This window comes from Pan paniscus, chromosome 2 (genome assembly GCF_029289425.2).
Source record: "Pan paniscus chromosome 2, NHGRI_mPanPan1-v2.0_pri, whole genome shotgun sequence".
Lineage (NCBI taxonomy): Eukaryota > Metazoa > Chordata > Mammalia > Primates > Hominidae > Pan > Pan paniscus.
In genome coordinates, this window is record NC_085926.1 from 119,827,752 (window position 1) to 119,851,048 (window position 23,297).

Genomic DNA, 23,297 nt, shown 5'->3' on the forward strand with positions numbered 1-23,297 from the left:
GTGAATCTATTTGTATTAAGTTCAAGAATAGACAAAAATCTTTGGTAATAAAAGTCAAAATGGTGATTAGTGACTGGAAAAGAGCATAGGAGAATATTCGTGGGGATGGAAATATTCTATATATTGATCTCAGTGGTAGATATACAGGTTTTATACATGCTAAAATTTATCTAGCTGTACATTTTACTTTATGGAAATTATGTATTAAACAAACAAACAAACAAAAGATCTGGGTGAAGAATATACCAGGCAGAGGAAACAGCTAGTACGAAGAACATAGCCTGGAAATGGATTTAATGTGGTCAAATAATAGAAAGCCAGTGTGTCTATAATAGGGAGAATGAGGAAGTGGGCTAAAAATTACCAGTTAACTTAATGTAGCAGTGTACTAAGATGATATCAAATGTCAATGTGTTAACTGAGTGTATTATTCGCTTAGCATTTTTTGGTTTAAAAAATTTTGTTCAACTATTTGACATTTGTATCATATAGGAAAATATTGACTTGAAAGTCAGTAGATTTGCCTCCACTCATAAATAACTGACAGCTTTTGACATTTCTGGATCTTCATTCCCTCATTTATAAAATTATGAAGTTGTTCTAAATGGTAGCTGAAGACCTTCCCAACTATAATTTTTTTGTGTATCTAGAACTTGAAAAATGCTAAACAAAAGAAGACATCATTATTATTCTTTTTATCTACAGAAATATTTATAGCCAAAGTTATAATGGGAACTGGCTCTTCAAAAATACTTAGAATATTTTAAATCCTTATTAAGGGAGCAGGGGGGAAACCTATAGATGCTTCATCAAAATGTTCTCTAGGAAAACCAGGAAAAGAATGAAGTTCATCTGTTACATTATCACATTATATTATATGTATTTAAAGGAATAAAAAAAATCAGAAGACAGTTTCTGCCAAAATAGATTTTATTTTTTATAGTTTTTCACAGCATTTACTTTATATTTGAGTTACCTGTATACTTAAGTACAATGGTTTAAATAAATGTGGAGTTTAGATTTAGACCTTGTCTATCCCTTTTAGTTTCTGTAATCCAATCACTGAAGTATGGCTTGAGGGTAGAAGAGTTTTGTTTTTTAATAAAATGCTTTAAGTACTGTAAATGTATGTTTGATTTTAGTTTCAACAGTTTCTTAAAAACTAATACATTCAATTTTTATTATATTTATTTAGCATTTTTTATTTAACCTATCTATTCATTTCTGTCTTATTTTCAGAACTGAAGGCAGAAGCTAGTCTAATGGACCAGATGAGTAGTTGTGATAGTTCATCAGATTCCAAAAGTTCATCATCTTCAAGTAGTGAGGATAGTTCTAGTGACTCAGAAGATGAAGATTGCAAATCCTCTACTTCTGATACAGGGAATTGTGTCTCAGGACATCCTACCATGACACAGTACAGGATTCCTGATATAAATGCCAGTCATAATAGATTTCGAGACAACAGTGGCCTTCTGATGAATACTTTAAGTAAGTATACATAAACACAGGCAATTGGAAAAGTAAGAATTTATAGTGGAGCCATATTGATTGTGACCTAATATTTGGATAAGGAAAAAGATTCCTATTTTATGCATTTGATACTATTAACAATTACATTTTTATTGAATTATGGTTTTCTTTTGAATCTGCGACATAATGCCTTCTTGGTTTTTCTCCTATCTCTCTAGATAATTTTTCCTCTCACTCCTTTTCAAGTTTATATGATCCTCTGCTCAGTCATTAAAGTTGGAATTTCTCAAGGCTTACTTTTGGGTTCTTTTTTTCTTTTCATTCTACAATTTCTCCCTAAATAACCTCCTCCATGTTTCTGTTGCAGTCAATACTTATGTGTAGATAACTTGCAAATTTATATCTCTGATTCAAACCTCTAGGCTTTAGACACATGTTTAACATCATCTCCCATCATCTCATCGCCTTCAAATTTACTTTGTCCAAAACCAACTCATAATCAATCTTTGGCTCACTGTGTTACCTCTTAGTGAAGGTAGCATACATCTAATTATGCAAATCATAAGTCTAATTATTTTCAATGGCTGAAGTTCTTCCTCTTTACAGTGTAGCCACTCCTTCATCAAGTCCTATTTGTTTTGCCTCCTCTGTATTTCTCAAAGTCTTCTGCTTCTCTGCATCTCCACCACTATCACAGTAGTTCAACCTATTATTTCTTGCCTTACCTACTACAATGACCTAACTGTTCACCCCTTTATGTAGTCAAGCCCATTTTTGATCCATTATGTACATTGTAGCCATATTGATTTTTTTCACAATTCTAATACAATTTGTCATCTCTTCTGCTTTATACTTTTTAATAGCTTGTAATTTCTTTTAATATAGAGGCAAAACACCTTAACATAATCGTCTTGATTTTTCTTTTCTAACAACATGTGCTTTCTTTTTGCCACTATATTCAAATACTTTCACTCACATCAGGACCCTTATACATGCTGTCCATTCAGCCAGAAACACTTTCTTCTTTTCACATAATTTTTTCTCCTTTAGATTATAGTTCAAAGTTACTTCCTCTAGAAAGTCTTCACCTTTCTGAAGCTAAGAAGCTTCACCACAAGCTCCTAAATTTTACAGACCTTTAGAATATCAGATATGTCTTCTTTATATCAATTGTTTGACAGTTGTAAATTTACATTAATTTGTGTGATTTGCTCTCTTTCTCTAGAGTATAATGTTCCATGAGAACAAGGACCTTGTTTGTTTTTGCTTATCATTGAATTCTAGCACTTAGTACATGGTACTTGACACATAATAGATGCTCAGCAAATACTTTTTAATAAAGGCATGCAGGTTGGTATTACCTGGGGAGAATGGAATTTTCTGTATATTTAAAATTAATCTCACTATGTTTATTAATAATGAAAAAAGTAAGCAGCTAGGAAAGACTGACTAGCTTTAGCCTAATAATAGAACTAAAGAAGGGAGAAGCCAAGACTGAGAGGCAGAGAATTGGTAAACTATGGGTTAATTAGGGACCAGCAAAGATATTTTGAATTTCCAGTTATTTAGTGTTATTCTTGACTTGGGAAGTAATATTGGAAAATCTGATTTTTTGAATGGCCAAGAGAACATGGAGAAAACTCAGCTTGGTTGTACTAAATGAGAATCTGAGTAAAAGCTAGAAAAAATTTTCCAGAAATTAGTAAGTTCTATAGTAAATTGAGCACCTGTCTAGGAATCAGCATATCAGTATTATATTCCTGACTTCCTTATCACTTATTAGCTATGTAACTAATAACACTACGCTTAACTTTCTTGTAACTTCAGTTTCCTCATTGAAAGTAGAGGTCACATTGCCTTGTAGAACTTTGAAGGGGTTCAGGATATTTTATATTTTAGAATTTCTTTTTAAATCTAGAATAGTTTTTTAGTAAAACATAGCATAGTGAATTTATGTTTTTAAAACCCCTTCTGTGCCAAACAAATAGGAACAATGGATACAGTATTAAAAGGTAAAACCCAGACATGGCCAGAATCAAATATAAGATAATCATCTCTAAAGAGAAGAACTGGACTATAAACACAAAACAGTGGGCTTAGTGGAGCTGAAGCCATTGGATCTGAGTTCAAAAGAAGGTGATATTGGTAAGGATCTTGGTACTTTCAGGGAAAGGTATAATAATATAATGAGAACTTTTAGGGAAACTTTTAGGGAAATAATCAGAACTTTCAGGGAAAGGTATAATAATATAATGAGAACTTTTAGGGAAACTTTTAGGGAAATAATCATAACTTTCAGGGAAAGTTATAATAATATAATCAGAACTTTTAATAGTTTTAATAGTTTAAATGTTCTGATTCAGTGAACCTGAGTCATACTTTCTATTTGAAGCTAGAGAATGCATGTTGTTGAGGGGTAGTGGGGAAAGGGAGAGAGGGTTGATAGAGGTGGGGATAAATAATAAAAGGAGACTGGAAGAAATAGCCAATTAATAAAAGAGATTGGAAGAAATAGACATTTACATATTGACTGAGGCTACTGTGTTTTAGAAGGTGTGGGCATAGGGCCTGTAGAACCTTGATATCCGTTGACTCCTTGAAGGGATCTAGCATATCTCCAATATACCCAGAGGATAACAATCTCCAAATGTGATTATGAAACCTGTTTCTGGTAATGGAGCTCAGAGGACTAGGTGGAGCGAACTACAAAACCCTGTCAGAGTGGTGTGAGGATAGAGAAAAACAGAAATTTTCCACTCAAAATGAGCAAACTTAATTCTAAAACAGAAGAAAAAAGTCTAATGCTAAGAAAGTCAGCCAACAAAATTAACAGTTAGAGCAGGGATTCTTTCCAAATGAAAATCTTTTTACAGAGCAATTAAGACAAAGACATTTAAATAAGTACACTAAAAACATTCAAAGAGATAAATGAAGATACAGCTTTTAAAAGAAAGATAAAACAATGCCAGGAAGAAATGAAACAAATCTAATAGATTATAAAAAAGAATAAATTAGACTGGTCATTGACATTTTTAAAAAACCAATAAATAAGAAAAACTGTAGACTGGATACAGTTGATGAATAAATTGGTGAAATGGAAGATAATATTGAGGAACTATCCCAGAACACAATACAAGAGAGACAGAAAAATAAAATGGGAGACCAGCTTAGAGATAGAAAAGATTGAGAAGACTAAACATTACACAATAGGAAGTCCAAGAAAGAATGGAGGAGATAGTGTAAAAACTTAATCCTGAGAATTTTCCAGAATTGAAGAAACCCATGAATTTTTACTTCAGCTAATAAGCAGGGTAAATAAAAATAAATCTAGACCTCAAAACATGATAGTGAAACTACACAACATCAAGGATGAAATAACCTTAAAAACTACAGAGAAGACAAACTACAAAAGAATAGGCTGACAGCAGACACTCTTAGCTAGATAGGTAAGCCAAAAGATAGTGGGGGAAATATTTTTCAAGTGTTGAAGGAATATAATTCTACCTAGAATTTTATACCCAAACACAATGTCATTCAAGAGTAAAATAATTTTCAGGCACATGAAAACAGCTTATTGTCTGTAGAATTTAGCAAATGTATTATTAACAGACATATATATATATGTTATATATATATTTCAGCAGAAAGAAAAGTGAAAACAGAAGGAAAGTGTGGAAAATGAGAAACAGTAGTGAACAAAAAAATAGATAAAATGTCAGGAAATTTGATTAACCTTTGACTATAAAGATAACAAGTCTGTTTTAGATGTTTGTACATTTGGAAAATTTTTTTTTGAAGATTAAAGCTAAAACTCTAGACAATAGTTGCTGAGAGAGTATTCAATCAGTAGTTTAAGTATGCTGAGATCCATGTCATGTTAGGAGGATAGAAACACTGAATCTGACTTTATTAGATAAATATATAGTGAGTTATGTATCCTAAAATGTTAAGGGTACCATTTAATTAATAAATACAATCTATAGTTTCCACATCATCAGTGGGAAAACCAGGGAACATAGAAAACTTTATCTAGTAGAAAGCAGAGAAGGAGAAGTGAAAGAAAGTGATTGATCAACCCAAAACAGAAAATATGAAGTAGAAATAAATCTCAATATATCAGTAATAACAAAAGCAAAGCATTATATCCACCTAATAAGAAACAGATTATCAGATTAGATTTTTTTAAAACGCCATATGCTGATTATAACAAATTGTCTAAAAACCATATGGAAAATAAAGAGATAGAAAAAAAGATGCTAGCTAAGTAGTAATTATAACAAAAATCTGGATCATCAATATCAGAAATAATACACTTTAAGGCAAAATATACTCCTAGAGATAAAGGGACTTGGTAAATTATGAGAAAATGTTCAGTTCACCTGGAAGATAAACAATTCTGAATTTGTATGCATGTAATAACATATCTTCACTATGTATGTGTGTGTGTGCGTGTGTGTGTGTGTATGTATAAAACATAACAGAAGTAGTAGAAGTTGACAAGTCTATTTTAGTGGGAGATTTTATGAATCTGTAATCAAGCAGAAAAAATTCAGTAAGGGTATGAAATCTGTAAATACATAGTAGACATACCTGTTCTAATAGTGAATACATAGAATCCTACAATCCAAAAATGCAAAGTGAGTGGTCATATTTAAGGTACATTTGAAACATTTACAGAAATTTACCTCTTACTAGGACAAAGGCAATAACAGATTTCAAAGAATTCACTTTTTAAATGAACATATTATGATTATAATATGAAAATATAAATAAATAAAAATTACTTTAAAATAAGTTTAGACCTAAATTTCAAAGCACATGCCAATAACTTACATGTTAAAAGGCAACTACAATGAGATTACAAAATATTTATAATTGAACAATATTAAAAAATTGAATACTGTTATGAAGATAAAAAATAATAAATAATAAATAAAATAGCAGTTTTGGTACTTCCAAGGAAATGTTTTAAAGGAGAATAGGAAATTTAATTAATTAATTAATTGATTAACTTTATTTTAGAGACGGAGTCTCGCTTTGTTGCTCAGGCTGGAGTGTAGTGGTCATTCACAGGTGCAAACATGGTGCACTACAGCCTCGAACTCAGGGGCTCAAGTGATTCTCCTGCCTCAGCTTCCCCAGTACCTAGTACTGCAGGCATATGCCACTGTGTCCAGCTCATTATAGGGAAATTTATAACCTCAAAATGTTATTTAAAAAAAATTGAAGATAAATGAGTGAAAGGTTCATTTTGAGGTACTAGAAAAACAATAACATCTTAAAGCAGAGAAAGAAAATAATATGGACGAATAGAAGTTAATGTAATAGATAATGAGGAAACATTAGAAAATCAACAAAACTAAAAATTTATTTCTTTGAAAACTAACAAAATAGACCAATAGAATAGACCAATCTTTAACAAGGGCTGAGAAGAAAAATAGAAAAATCTCAAATAGACAATATTAAGGAAGAAAATTAAGTTAAAATTATAACTATATTTTAAAAAATTATTGATATACAATATACATATTTATGACTTACACGTGATATTTTGATACCAGCATACAATGTGTAGTGATCAAGTCTGGATAATTAGGATATACATTACCTCAAACATTTGTCCTTTTTGGGGGGTTAAGAACATTTCAAATCTTCTCTTTTAGCTATTTTGAAATATACAATAAATTGTTGTTAACTATAGTCATCCTATTGTGCTATTGAACACTAGAACTTATTAAATTTATTTAACTGTAGTTTTGTACCCACTAACCAACCTCTGTTTATCCTTGTCTTCACCTTTCCGAGCCTCTGGTAACCATCATTCTACTCTCTATCTCCATGAGATAGACTTTATTAACTCTCACATGTGAGTGAAACCATATGATATTTTTCTTTCTGTGCCTGGCTTATTTCACTTAACATAATGACTTCCAGTTCCATTCATACTGCTGCCAATGACAAGATTCCATTCCTTTTTATGTCTGAATAGCATTCTATGTATATTAATTATTTATTAATCCATTAATGGACACTTAGGTTGATTCCATATTTTGGCTCTTGTGAATAATGCTGTAATAAACATAGGCTTGCAGATATCACTTTGATATACTGAGTTCCTTTCTTTTGGATATATACCTAGCAGTGAGATTGCTGGAGCATATAGTAGATCTATATAGTTTTTTGAGGACCCTCAATACTGTTCTCCATAGTGCCTGTACTAATTTACATTCCCACAAGCATTCCCTTTGTGTCCTTGTCAGCATGTTATTTTTGTCTTTTCAATAATAGCCATTTTAACTGGGGTGGGATGATGTCTCATTATGCTTTTGATATGCATTTCCCTAATAGTGATGATGAGTATTTTTTCATATGCCTGTGGGCATTTTTTAAAATTATTGATTTTAAATGTCTTCTTTTGAGAAAAATCTATTCAGATTATTTGTGCATTTTTAATTGGTATTATATGGGGGTTCTTTGGCCATTGAGTTGTTTGAATTTCTATATATTCTGGTTTTTAATCCCTTGTTGGATGGATAATTTGCAAATATTTTCTCCCCTTCTGTAGATTGTCTCTTTACTCCATTGATTGTTTCTTTTGTTGTGCAGAAGCTTTTTAGTTTGATGTGATCCCACTTGTCTACTTTTACTTTTGTTGTCAGTGTTTTCAGGTCTTACATACAAAAAAATCATGGCCCAGATGAATCTCTTAGAATGTTTCCCCAGTGTTTTATTCTAGTAGTTTCACAGTTTCAGGTCTTAGAATTGAGTCTTTAATCCATTTTGATTTTATTTTTGTTTATAGTGAGAAATGGGGGTCTAGTTCCTTTTTTCTTTTCTTTTCTTTCTTTCTTTCTTTTTTTTTTTTAAGGATAACCAGTTTCTCAGCACCATTTATTGAAGAGACTGTCCTTTCCCCCACAGAATGTTCTTGGTGACTTTGTGAAAAATCAATTGACTATAAATATGTGGATTTATCTCTGAGTTCTCTATTCTGTTCCATTGGTCTGTGTGTCTATTTTTATGCCAATACCATGCTGTTTTCTTAGGTAGTGTGGTGCCTCCAGCTTTGTTCTTTTTGTTCAGGGTTGCTTTGGCTATTTGGCATCATCTGTGGTTCTATATGAAGCTTATGTTTTTTTTGTATCTGTGAAGAATGTCTTTGGTATTTTGATAGGTATTGCATTGGATCTGTAGATTGCTTTTTGTAGTATTGTTATTTTCACATTACAATTCTTTGAATCTTTGAATATGGCATGTCTTTCCATTTTTTGTGACCACTTCCATTTCTTTAATCTGTGTTTTATAGTCTTCCTTGTGAAGCTCTTTCACCTTCTTGGTTAAATTTATTCCTAGGTTTGTTGCTGTTGTTGTTGTTTTGTTTTGTTTTTTAATTAAAGACAGGGTCTTGCTCCGTTGCCCAGGCTGAAAGGTAATGGCATGATTACAGCTCACTGCAGCCTTGAACTCCTAGGCTCAAGTGATCTTCCCTCCCCAGGCTCCCAAGTTGCTGGGACTATAGGTGTGCACCACCATGCCAGCTAATTTTTTTTTTTTTTTTAATAGCGACTGGGTCTCACTGTGTTGTGCAAGCTGGTCTTGAACTCCTGGCCCCAGGCAGTCCTCCTTCCTTGGCCTCCTAAAGCACTGAGAATACAGGCATGAGTCACTGTCCTGCACCTTAGTGTTTTGGGGTGTGTGTGTGTGTGTGTGTGTGTGTGTGTGTGTAGCTATTGTAAATGGGAATGCTGCTTTCTTGATTTCTTCTTGTTGGTTTATAGAAATGCCAATAATTTTTGTATGTTGATTTTTGTATCTTGCAACTTTACTGAAATTGTTTATCAATCCTGAGTTTTTTGTGGAGCTTTTAGGGTTTTCTCTTTATAAGATTTTGTCATCTGCAAACAGGGACAGTTTGACTTCCTCCTTTGCAATTTGGATACCCTTTATTTTTCTCTCTTGTTTCTTTGCTCTGGCTAGGACTTCCAGTGCTGTGTTTAATAAGAATGGTGAGAGTGCGCATCCTTATATTGTTCCAGCTCCTAGAAGAAAAGCTTTCGGCTTTTCCCCATTTAGTATAATGTTAACTGTGGGTTTCTCTTATATGGCCTTTATTATGTCGAGGTACACTCCTTCTAGATCTAGTTTGTTGAGGGTTTTTTATCATAAAGCGATGTTGAATTTTATCGAATGCTTTTCCGCATCTATTGAGATAATCATATGGTTTTTGTCCTTCATTATGTTGGTGTGATATTTCACATTTATTGATTTGGGTATGTTGAACCATTCTTACATCTCTGGGATAAATCCCACTTATCATGGTGAATGATCCTTTTAATGTGCTGTTGGATTTGGTTTGCTACTGTTTGTTGAGGATTTTTGCATGTATTTGCATCAGAGACATTGACCTATAGTTGTGTCCTTGTCTGGTTTCAGTATCAGGGTAAAGCTGGCCTCATAGAATGAGTTTGGAAGAATTCTCACTTCTTCAGTTTTCTGGAAGAATTTGAGAAGAATTGGTATTTATTCTTTAAATGTTTGGTAGAATTCAGTATTGAAGCCATCAGGTCCTGAACTTTTTTTTGATGGGAGACTTTTTATTACTGATTCAGTCTTATTACTTGTACTTGACCTGTTCATGTTTTCTATTTTTTCTTGGTTCAATCTTGGTAGGTGATATATGTCCACAAATTTATCAATTATCATTAGGTTTTCCAATTGGTTATTTTTTAAAAATTATTATTATTTTTTGGAGACAGAGTCTTACTCTGTTGCCCAGGCTGGAGTCCAGTGGCACAATCTCAACTCACTGCAACCTCTGCCTCCCAGGTTCAAGCAATTCTTCTGCCTCAGCCTCCCAAGTAGCTGGGACTACAGGCGCATGCTGCCACACCCGGCTAATTTTTTTGTATTTTAGTAGAGATGGGGTTTCATTGTGTTGCCCAGGCTGGTCTCGAACTCCTGAGCTCAGGCAATCCACCCACCTCAGTCTCCCAAAGTGCCGTGATTGCAGGTGTGAGCCAATGCACCCAGCCTTAATTATAATTTTATTAAAAAATTTATTCCAGTAAATTTGACATAGGAATGGATGGTTTTGTAGAAAAAGTATAATTTACCAAATCACAACCAAATAAGGGTCATCACAGAAATGTAAGAAATGTTAAACATATGAAATGGTATCAATCTAATTCACCACATTAACAGATTATAGAAGTAAACCCATATGATCATTTCAACAAATGAATAACTTGACAAAATTCAGTATTTATTAATTTGAAAACATGTACTTGAGGCTGGGCATGGTAGTTCACACTTGTAATCCCAGCACTTTGGGAGGACGAGGCAGGTGGGTCTCTTGAGGCCAGGAGTTCGAGACCAGCCTGAGCAACATGATGAAACCCTGTCTCTACTAAAAATACAAAAATTAGCCAGGCATGCTGGTACACACCCATAATCCCAGCTACTCAGGAGGCTGAGGCATGAGAATTGCTCAAACCCAGGAGGTGGAGGTTACAGTAAGCTGAGATCATGTCACTGCACTCCAGCCTGAGGGACAGAGTGAGACTCTGTCTCAAAAAAAAAAAAAAAAAAAAGTAAAATAAATAAAAACATTTACCAAAGGATGAATATAATAGGATTTTCTTAGCTTTATAAAAGTTAATTACCAAAAAACAGAACTCCTACAAACATCATACTAATAGACTTTAGGAGCATTCCCGTTAAATTCAGGAACAAGACAAAGAGGACTAATGTTATTTCTGTTGAGCACTCTATTGAATTTGCTAGCAAATACAATAAAACAAGTAAAAGAAATATAAGAATTGGAAACAAGAAATAAAATACTCTTAATTTGTAGGAATGTAAATTATCTACATAGGAAATCCAAAAGAATCAGCAAACGATAGAACTAATAAAATCATTTGGAAAGATTACTAGATGCAAAAGATATATGCGAAAGTAAAGTCCGTAGTGTTTTGGTCTATCAGTAATAACCACTTGGGAGGTGGTTGTTTTTTTTTTTTAAGTAAAAATAGTGAAATTTCTTTTCCTGATGTATCTAAACTAGGAGTTTCCTAATGAAATAAACCATCTCTGACCATTACTGCAATCATCCCATTGCTCAGCTTTATGAGACCCAACACCCCCTTTTGTAACAGATATTTTTAATTCTCCTTTACTATTTTGAAATGAATTTCATAGCTTAATATAATCTGTGCACATACATCTTTGAAAAGCATTAATTTAATTTAATATAAAGGCAAAAGAAAAACAAATTTATAATAATATGTGTTCTAACTTTGTAAATGTTAAAGAATAGCTATATCAGAAGATACAATGAAGTAACCATGTTTTTGCAGTTACTTTTAATGCATAGGTTTGGATTTAAGAAAAACAAAACAACATTCAACTCATATTATCAACAATTTTTCTTTTTATTTAACCTGTAGAAATAAGGACTAGAAAAGTATATGCATATATATTAAAAAATTGCGTCTACAGCTGCCTATACAGACAACTGTTGTTATGCTGTATTGCTGCTCCAAATACAATGAGCAGCATTGATGTTACTAATGTGTTGCCCCAAACTATTTTTAAAAGAAAATTTTTGAAAAGTTTTTAAAAAATACAAAACAAAATCATCTTCAGTTTACATGATAGCTGCATACTTGTAAGTTTCAATTAAATATGTGCAAAACAATACTTGGAATTTATGAAAATGTATTTCAGCTCTGGTTTTAAATTTATAAACAGATCTTCCAAGTACATATTCCACCAGACTTTCAAAAATTTCACAGAATGTAGAAGAGTTCTTTATTGTGCAAGACTGGTTCGTCCATTGCAAGACATTTAGCATTCCTAAACTCCCCTCCCACTAAATGCTATTAGCAATCTACAGCCAACAGGACAAGCAACCCCTCATGTAAATTTCTGTATCATCCCCTGGGGGGCAGTACTACTCTCAGTGATAACTATTGATTTAAATGCCTGAATATATTTTTATGGGTAAACTCTCTTTTTCTGAGACATAATTACAGCTGTGATTGAAAACATATTTTCTTTACTAAGCAACTCATAATCAAAGGCTAATCTTCTATCTTCAAAACTTGACTGAATATTTCCTAACCTTGACAGCATAAAGTCTATAAAGGCAAAATGGAACTCTGAGTACGTTTGGGTTTGTGTCACTTGAAAAACTCATATTACAGGCATCATATAACATTCTTATGTCATATAATAGTTTTATAAGTGGAAACTTAATCCTTGAAAATTATGAAATGCATCAGGCAAGGTGGCTCATGCCTGTAATTTCAGCACTTTGGGAGGCCAAGGCAGGTGATTCACCTGAGGTCAGGAGTTCGAGACCAGCCTGGCCAACATGGTGAAACCCCGACTCTACTAAAAATACAAAAAAATTAGCCAGGCATGGTGGCGCATGCCTGTAATCCCAGCTACTCGGGAGGCTGAGGCAGGAGAATCACTTGAACCAGGGAGGCAGAGGGTGCAGTGAGCTGAGATAGTGCCACTGTGCTCTAGCCTGGGTGACAAGAATGAAACTCCATCTCAAAAAAAAAAAAAAAAAAGAAATGAAAGTGATGAGATGGTCATGAGAACCAGATGCACAGAAGAAGTTTTGGCAGATTTTCTTATTTATTTATTTATTTATTTATTTTTTTGAGATGGAGTTTCACTCTGTCGCCAGGCTGGAGTGCAGTGGCGTGATCTCGGCTTACTGCAACCTCCACCTCCTAGGTTCAAGTGATTCTCCTGCCTCAACCTCCCGAGTAGCTGGGACTACAGGCATGTGCCACCATGCCCAGCTAATTTTGTATTTTTAGTAGAGACGGGGTTTCACCATGTTGGCCAGGATGGTCTCAATCTCTTGACCTCATGATCCGCCTGCCTCAGCCTCCCAAAGTGCTGGGATTACAGGCGTGAGCCACTGCATGCCCGGCCTCGCAGATTTCTTTATCAAATGATGTTATCAGTTCTGCAGTTCATGCGAAAGACTGAAACATCTTATAATTTATACGTGGCCTAAAAACTATTCTTCTTAAATTAGGTATTGATTTCAAAACATGCCAGCTTTTTTGATTGCGGATTAGTTAAAAAATACAAGAATTTTTCTAACCATTGTAATTTACTACCTAAGTGATTTCATTTAGTCTGTTTGCTTCAGATAAACCTCTACGATCAATGACTCTCAAATCTTTATTTCTAGCTCCAGCCTCTACCTTTAGCTCCAGACTTGTATATCCAACTGCCAGTACCATATATATTTGGGTATTTACTAGGTATCTCAAATTTACCACATGAAAATTGAACTTGTGATTTTTCTTCTACAACCATGTTCCTCTGGTGTTTCTCATCTCAGTAAATGATAACTCAGTAAATGATTTATCCAGTTGTTCAGAACAAAAACCTTGGGGTCATTCTTCACTTCTTTCTCTTGTACCCTAAATTCAATGTTTTAAGTAGTCCTATAAACTCTGTCTTCAAAGTAGATTATGAATCTGACCACTTAGCCTCACCTCCCCCAGACTACCTGAGTCAAAGCCAACATTATTTCTTACATGAGAGACTGCATTAGACTTACAACTGCTCTCTTGTTTCTGTGTTTCTTCCACACCATTATGGCGTATTTACTGATCTACAACCGGTTTTAAGTTAGTTGCCTGCTTAAAATTTTCTCATGAATTCTCATTACATTTTCAAACAAAATCCAAAGTTTTCACCATGACCTTTTGGATATCTTTCTGACCTCATTTACTACTGTTACCTTCCTTATTCATTCCATTCCACCCACAGTGGCCTTCTTGCAAGTCAGAGAATGCAACAAATATGCTCCTGCCTTGGGGCATTTGCACTTCTGTTCTTTTGGCCTGGTCACTTCACCTCCACATTCTCCATTTTTTATGACTTTCTTCCTATATTTGGATCTCTGTTCAAATGTCACCCCTCAAAAAGGCCTTCAAAACTACCCTATTTAAAATAGCACCTGCCACTGCCATCTCCATACCCATTTTCATTTTTCCATAGCACTTATCCCTACTTGGCATTATGTTATATATTTGTTTATTTGTTTACTGTCTGTCTCCCCTACTGGACTGTAAGCTCCATGACTGTAAGTACATAGATGAATTACAAAATGAATCAATGGTGAATTATCCTTGACATGTATTATTTAATGATTTTGACTCCATTTTAAGTAAAAAAAATAACATTTTTTTTCACTCTTCAAAGTGATATAGTTTAATCTTCTAAACTACATTTTTCTCATTTCCCGATTTAATTAAATCAGTGATATTAAAAAAAGAGTGATGGGGATATGTGAAAGAAGACTAAAATAGATGCCAGGAAATACTAAAACTGCTGAAGTTTGGTGGTATATTTTTTCTTTACACACAGTATTAATTATTTGAGTTACTAATTGTGTCACTGAATTACAGAATAAGCAAAATACTAGGTAAACAGAATCACGCTTGGGGGCTATATTTTGTGTAAAATTTATGTTATGCAAAAATAAATATTAAATATTTAATTACTACAGTTTTGTTATTTCTTTCTTATTTTAGGAAATGATTTGCAGCTGAGTGAATCAGGAAGTGACAGTGATGACTGAAGAAATATTTAGCTATAAATAAAAATTTATACAGCATGTATAATTTATTTTGTATTAACAATAAAAATTCCTAAGACTGAGGGAAATATGTCTTAACTTTTGATGAGAAAAGAAATTAAATTTGATTCAGAAATTTCAGTTGATGTTATGTATTTGTTTTTTAGACAGTTTATTTATATAAATTTATTTTTTTAGACAGTTTATATATAAATATATATTATACATGAAGTTATATATATATAATTAAATACAGCAGTTTTAGGTTCATAGCAAAGTTGAAGTTTTAGGTTCATAACAAAGTTGAGAAGGTCTTATTTCTTCTCTCCTCATTATCAATATCCCACACCAGAGTGGCACATTTGTTAAAATAGATGAGCCTACATTGATAGATCATTATTACACTAAGTCCATAGTTTACATTAGGGTTCAGTCTTGATGTTGTGCATTCTATGGATTTTTGACAAATGTGTATTCATCATTTTAGTAACATTCAGAATAGTATCACTGCCCTAAAAATCCTTTGTTCTGCCTATTCATCCGTCTTTTCCCTTTAACCCCCAGCAACTACTAATCTTATTGTCTCCATAGTTTTGCATTTTCCAGAATGTCATGTAGTTGGAATCATACAGAACATAACCTTTTCAGATTAGTTTCTTTCACTTAATAATATGCATTTAAGTTTCCTCCATGTCTTTCATGGTTTGATAGCCCATTTTTTTTTTAAGTTTGAATACTCTCCTATTGTCTGAATGTATCACAGTTCATTTATCAACTCAACTACTGAAGGACATCTTGGTTGCTTCCAAGTTTCGTCAATAATGAAAAATTTTTAAATTCAATTTCTTACCTTTGGAATTTGTGTAGTTTTTTTTTAATTTATAAGTTTTTATTTTAATCTTGCTTTCTCCTTTTCTCTTTCTAGTCTAACTTTAGTTAATCTGTCTTCATTTTTATTTCTATTTTATTTATCAATACTTAGCCAAGAACTACAACTATGTTATTTATTACTTAACTCATAATTAATAAGCAAGCTCATAATTCAAAGTGACTAGTAAAATGCTTATCATTTTAATATAGTAATTATAATGGTTTTTACTGAAAGTTGTTATGCTGAGTTTTCTTTTTGGTGTTAACACTACCAGAAATGGTTACATGGTGATATGAGCTGATAAAGCTGGCTGTATAACATGCATTATGTTTTCAAACTTCCGGCAAGCTGAACAGTACATCTTCAGTACATCATTTCCCCTCCGTATTATATCCTTCATAAGTGAAAAATTCTTAAAGACCTTTTTTTATGGATCGAATACATAGTATATCATTCTTTATACCACTCAAGGGTATATATAAATACCTCAGAGAGAGAAGAATGAAATAATATCTCCCATGCTTTTGTATCTCCTTATTTGATGTGTTTTCAGATACCAAAATGTAGGGAGCTAGTGGATTAGATAAGTTCTCAGATAAAAGGTTCTCTGCCAGAAACAACTGATGATCCTGACGTGATTCTAAACATATACACTTTTGGTTTGATCCGTACTGAATGGTTTGATTAAACTGATGGTAGGCTGGGCGTGGTGGCTCATACCTGTAATCCCAGCACTTTGGGAGGCCGAGGCGGGCGGATCATGAGGTCAGGAGATCGAGACCATCCTGGCTAACATGGTGAAACCCTGTCTCTACTAAAAATACACACACAAAAAAAAATTAGCCGGGTGTGGTAGCAGGCGCCTGTAGTCCCAGCTACTCGGGAGGCTGAGGCAGGAGACTGGCGTGAACTCAGGAGGTGGAGCTTACAGTGAGCAGAGATCTCGCCACTGCACTCCAGCCTGGGTGACAGAGTGAGACTCTGTCTCAAAAAAAAAAAAAAAAAAAAAAATACTGATGGTAATGTAAGCATGCAAGCAGAAAAAGTAAGTTGGCTACAAAAGAACAAAAATCAAAGGACTTTGAATTATTCTATAAGACTAAAATCTAAAGGTAATAAAGCTGCATCTGTGCAAGGGTATTAATGTGACCTATGAATTATGTATTCATCAGATGTCATCCATAGTTTGGTAAGAAGGTATTCTTAGACATATAAGAATTCAGGAATTCTATCATTCATATACCATTCCTATAATAATTATTGTAGTAATTTCTAATTTATTAAGAGATGAATCAAAATTAGGAACTCAAGAATGGAAAAAAAGTATAATAAAAATATATTATGAAAAGATTGATAACTAATATTTTCAGGACTGGCAACTTCTCTGTCTCCTGAAGGAAACTCACTCAGTTTGAAGGGGTAGTTGACACTCATGCCCAGAAACATTTTAAGTGAAAGTGACTTCTGGGATGCTGACTAGGGAGAGAAGGCCAAGAGCTTACTCACCCTATGGCCCTGAGGCTGCAATCCTAGTTGGGGCAATCATGTTTCAGGCTGAGACTGGGTACATGTGCAGCAGAGACTAGAGATGGCCTAAACTATTCACACACTCCTGACCAACCCTGAGGCATGTGCATAGTAAATGCAAAAGGGCCTGATGAAAAATAGAACTTGGGAAGACTTGAAAATAACATGTTCTTTGAATGTATTCCCTTACACATACAGATCCATTAGCAAAGGACAAAGTCTTGTTGGCTCAAAGTGGTTTGGATATGATATTTGTCCAGTCTTTGGCCACTCAGGGTACCATTTTGTAGAACAGTGACCTTGAGGGAGGAGGGTTTGACTGGGAGGCAGAAGGGAGGCAGTGGTATTATCTCTGAAGAACTTTTGGCATTGACGTGCTAGAAATTTTTTTAACATTATCTAGGTAGTGCTTGTGTGAGTTACACATATATAAAAATTAACAGAGCTGTACACTTAAGATTTGTGCATTTTACTTCAAGTACATTTAATTTTAAAAGTCCATAAATAAAATCAATAGGAAAAATATTGCAATATAGAGGATGGCAGAACATTAATATCAATAATGTTTAAATTGACCTTACAAATTTAAAAGAAGGGGACACACGACTCTAGAAAAATGGGCAAAGAAAATGAATAGGCAGTTCCAAAAATTATAAAAGCATATATTTTGGCTCGGCATTCTCACTTCTGGAAATTTATCCTACACATATATTTAACTTCTGTGCAATGTTATTATTGCAGTATTACTTATAATAGAAAAAGACTGTGAACCCTGAAAATTTGAGACACGTCTTAGTTAATTAATTAATTTATTTATTTATTTGAGACAAAATTTCGCTCTTGTCGCCCAGGCTGGAATGCAATGGTGGGGTCTCGGCTCACTGCAACCTCTGCCTCCCCAGTTCAAGCGATTCTCCTGCCTCAGCCTCCAGAGTAGCTGGGATTACAGGCGCCGGCCACCATGCCTGGCCAGTTTTCGTATTTTTAGTAGAAATGAGGTTTCACCATGTTGGTCAAGCTGATCTCAAACTGCTGACCTCAAGTGATCCTCCCCCCTCGGCCTCCCAAAGTACTGGGATTACAGGCCCGGCAGTCTCAGTTAATTTAGAAAGTTTGTTTTACCAAGGCTGAGGACTAGCTGGTGACACAGCCTCAGGAAGTTCTGATGACTTGTGCCCAAGGTGGTTGGGACATAGCTTGGTTTTTTACATTTTAGGGAGATATGAGACATCAATCAATATATGTAAGAAATACATTAGTTCCATCCAGAAAGGTGGAGACTATTTTTCTTTCTTTCTTTTTTTTTTTTTTTGAGACGGAGTCTCTGCTCTGTCGCCCAGGCAAAAGAATATTTTTCCATTTACCTATTAATCTTTTTGTTATTGATTTATGCAGTTACTTATATAATCTGGACACAAATCCTTTGACAGATATATGTAACACAAATATTTTCTTCCCCTCTGTAAATTGTCTTTTGACAATTTGCAGAGTGGTCAACAAAAGTTCTTAATTTTAGTATTGTCCAACATATCTTTTTTTTCTTTCATGGTTACCATATTTTATATCTATTTAAGAAATGCTGGCCAGGTACAGTGGCTCATGCCTGTAATTCCAGCACTTTGGGAGACCGAGGTGGGCTGATCACGAGGTCAGGAGTTTGAGACCAGCCTGACCAACAGGGTGAAATCCCGTCTCTACTAAAAATACAAAAATTAGCCAGGCGTGGTGGTGCATGCCTGTAATCCCAGCTACTCAGGAGGCTGAGGCAGGAGAATAGCTTGAACCCGGGAGGTGGAGGTTGCAATGAGATCATGCCACTGCATTCCAGCCTGGTCGACAGAGCAGAGACTCCGTCTCAAAAAAAAAAAAAGAAAGAAAGAAAAAAAAGAAATGCTGACTTACTCCACAATCATAAAGATGTTCTCTTATGTTTTCCTCTAAAGACATTTTTTTTTACTTTAACATTTAGATAGGCAATCTATATAGAAATTATTTTTGTGTATGTTGTAAAATAAGGGTCAAAATAATTTAGGGGGTATGGATATTCAAATGGTGTTTATTTATTGAAATCAACATCATTTCCTTCACTGTATTACAGCATCATCTTTGTTATAAACATTATGTGTGTGAATCATTTTCTGAACTCTGTGTTGTTTCATTGGTTGCCCTATGTATCTGTGTCAATTCCACTCTGATATAATAACTATCTTTAAAATAGGTCTTAGATTGGGTAATACAATCCTCCACCATTATTCTTTAAGATTGACTTTGCTATCCTTGGCTCTTTGCACTTCCAAGTTGACTTTAAAAAGTCAGCTTGTCATTTTCTATACTCACAAAACCTGCTGGGATTTTGTTTTAGAACTGTAGAATGTTTTGAGAAATGTTGACAGCTTTACAGTATGAGCCTTCCAATTCATAAGCATGGTATGTTTCCATTTATTTAGATCTTCTTCAATTTCTTTCAGTAAAATTTTATAGTTTTTAATATTGAGGTCTAGAAGGTCTTTTGTTAGATTTATTCCTAAATCTATTTATATAAATAAATATATAAATGTATTCCTTAGATTTCCCTTTTCTATTTCTTTGGGACTGATGTTTGATACAATTTATTCTTGTGTATTTTAATTTAGAGAACTTGTTAAATATATGTTCCCTTTTAATTTCATATTTTCCTCTTCTCTCTGACTATATTAGATTCTATTAACTTAGAGCAGCAGTCTACTTTTATGTATATATAACTAAAACTTTATCATATGTCATAATAAATGTTTTCTGGTGTTGTAATCACTAAGGACACAAATATTCTTTACTCATCACTGATACTTAGATTCTTTCACTTTTATTGTTTGTCTCAGAATAGTTGGTGCTCATTTCTGTCTGGGAGGTGCTTTCTTTTTATCTTTTCTCTTTCTCCTTCTATCTGATGTTAGCAAAATAATAGGATTTAAGAGCCATCTTAATATTATATAAATGGCTCAAGACTATGCCTTGGGAGCCTAGGGTTCCAGTCCTTGCTTTGTCCCTTCTGAGTTCCTCTGAAATAGAATAGGAGAGAATTTATGACCAGTGTTTCCCAAATTCCTAGCGTAAGAATTGCTAGAGGTGCTCGTTGAAAACAAAGATTCTTAGATCCCTACCGAGATCTACTGAATTGGAATTTCCAAAGGAAAATGATTCTTATCCTCAGGGAAGTTTCACTCACATAGGACAAGATTAAGATTCCTTCCATCTCTGATATTATTCGATTCTGTGAATACTATCATTATACTGCCATAATCAAACGAAGAATTTTGTCTAAACAAAGGAGTGTCAGAAAACCACTGCCAATACTCCAAAGTTTAGTATTTGGGATACCTATCAGCACAAATAAATTGGTACATTGCATACAGGTGCTATTCCATCTACTCTGCCAGATCAAGGAAAGCCACAACATAAGTGGATCTTCAAGGCATCTGTGCCTCTGCTAGTTAACTTGACTAGTAACTTCTGACCATTTATTTTCCATCCAAAGTCATTAACCAAACCAAGTCAGAAATGGCAGTGCTTCCTGAAAGAATAACTATAGCTTAATTATTAATGCCACAGTCAGAAATGAAGCTGGACTCTTCTTTGGGTAAAGGTTGGTGGGAGACAGTAGAAATGAGGGGTGTAATAGAAGCTGAGAAGATATGGTCAAAGTCTGAGTTAAAGTTTAGAGAGGAAAAGACAGTTTATCCTGGCCCTATTTGTCAATAAATTATTTGAATAGTTAATGTAAAAATTTTGTGAGGGATAGAGTTATAGGTTTTCTCTCTTGTATTTTCAAATAAAATAATTCATTCTGATGTTGCCTGACCTTGTTGATTTAGTCTTCATTTTTCTTATTTCTTTTATAGCTCTCTAGCCTTTCTTTTCCCTTTTCTTTTGACAAACAACTAGAGGGGCACCACGCTCTTTTCTTATTCTTTTACTTCTTTGGCTTGACAAAAATAACACAGCATAAAATGCACCTAGCATTATCATGTTTGTTCTTGTTCCTCTTCTGATAAGGACTAAATGTATAATTAAGGAAAATGGTGTTCACAACAGTACCTAGAAAGTAACTGGTTCACAATTTTTGTTCAAATTAAATTTTATTTATTAAATGAAAGAATAGATTAATCTTGAAGTGAGAAAATGAAAATATAAGGAATGACTTTAGCAAAGAAGAACAATGGTTCCCAAATGTATATCACCAATCCTTTTCTCTCATTTTCTTTAGCCCCACCTCTTTAATTGCTTATAGGCTATTTCTAGCTGAACTTTTATGATGTTGAAAACAAAAGTCTCCTTCCTTCCTTCCTTCCTTTCTTTTCTTTTCTTTCTTTCCTTTCTTTCCCTTCTTTTCTTTCTTTCTTTCCTTTCTTTCCCTTCTTTTCTTTCTTTCTTTCAAGTCTTGCTCCGTCACCCAGGCTGGAGTGCAGTGGTGGGGTCTCGGCTCACTGCAACCTCTGCCTCTTGGGTTCAAACGATTCTCCTGCCTCAGCCTCCTGAGTAGCTGGGACTACAGGCGCATGCCACCACACCCAGCTAATTTTTGTATTTTTAGTAGAGATGGGGTTTCACTATGTTGGCCAGGCTAATCTTGAACTCCTGAGCTGTGATCAGCCCATCTTGGCCTCCCAAGTGAGCCTCTGCACCCAGCCAAAACTCACCATCTTTCTTATCTCCCAAACTCAGTTTTATGATGACTTTCCTTCTCCAATGCATTTTAATCCTCTGCATTCCTACATTCCATTTATGTAACCTCCATACCTGAATAATGACTGACACTAACTCCACTTTTCCCAGCTGTCATGGCATAGTGAAAATTCCAGATCTGCCACTTAGTGGACAGGTACTTTGAACAAATTTCTTAACCTCTGGGAACATTACTTTCTATAAAATGGGGATAGTAAGATGAATTAGAATAAATATATATGTTATAGATATACAACATAGATGTAATTCATATATATTAACCTTTCAATAGTAGATGTTCAATAAATTACAGCTATTGTTACCCTGAAATCAGTTTTTCTTTTTTTTTTTTTTTGGAAATGGAGTTTTGCTCTTGTTGCCCAGGCTGGAGTGCAATGGTGCAATCTCAGCTCACTGCAACCTCCGCCTCCCAGGTTCAAGTGATTCTTTTGCCTTAGCCTCCTGAGTAGCTGGGATTATAGGCGCCCGCCACCACACCCAGCTAATTTTTTTTTTGTATTTTTAGTAGAGACGGGGTTTCACCATGTGGGCCAGGCTAGTCTTGAATTCCTGACCTAAAACGATCCGCCTGCCTGGGCCTTCCAAAGTGCTAGGATTATATGCGTGAACCACCGCGCCTGACCGTGGAATCAGTTTTTCAATCTGTGCTCGAGGTGTTGTGTTCTTAACTATCTTCTACTCCTTTGCAAAGATAATCTTTCTTAAACATAGATTTTCTAATCAATTCTCTAGCATTGTTTCATTCAATCTTTGGCATGTTTTCACTTTGCTGTGCTGTACTTTTACACATTCTTTTTAACTATAGCTTCCTGCTTTGCTCTGGATCAGGAAGCTATTGAAGCTGACACCCACAGAGTTAAACTCAGTTGCTGAAGCCACCAGCTCCCCCTCCCAGTCCTTCTTTTCAGAGTAGGCTGGCAGCTGTCCTAACTGCCTACTAAAGCCAAATGCTTGAGGAGAGAGAGAGAGTAAGGAGCCAGCCATGAATCCTTTCCAGAAAAATGAGTCCAAGGAAACTCTTTTTTCACCTGTCTCCATTGAAGAGGTACCACCTCGACCGCCTAGCCCTCCAAAGAAGCCATCTCCGGT

At 34.5% G+C, this 23,297-nt stretch overlaps 2 protein-coding genes across 5 annotated transcripts in view; both read left to right on the forward strand.

Annotated features, from left to right (window-relative positions):
• Positions 1–15,229, forward strand: part of EAF2 (ELL associated factor 2) — a 51,479-nt gene extending 36,250 nt beyond the window's left edge. The window contains exons 5-6 of one of the 2 annotated variants that reach the window (XM_003825179.3): positions 1,240–1,491; positions 15,045–15,229. In XM_003825179.3, the coding sequence (XP_003825227.2) occupies positions 1,240–1,491; positions 15,045–15,091 (299 nt within the window). In that variant the 3' untranslated portion in view covers positions 15,092–15,229. Of the gene's footprint in view, positions 1–1,239; positions 1,492–1,691; positions 1,986–15,044 lie in introns of those variants that run through there. The other variant, XM_034957178.3, reaches the window with a different exon arrangement.
• Positions 15,230–20,257: 5,028 nt separating this feature from the next.
• Positions 20,258–23,297, forward strand: part of SLC15A2 (solute carrier family 15 member 2) — a 53,345-nt gene continuing 50,305 nt past the window's right edge. The window contains exon 1 of one of the 3 annotated variants that reach the window (XM_055110343.2): positions 20,258–23,295. In XM_055110343.2, the coding sequence (XP_054966318.1) occupies positions 23,191–23,295 (105 nt within the window). In that variant the 5' untranslated portion in view covers positions 20,258–23,190. The remainder of the gene's footprint in view (positions 23,296–23,297) is intronic. The other 2 variants (XM_034957174.3, XM_003825181.5) reach the window with 2 other exon arrangements.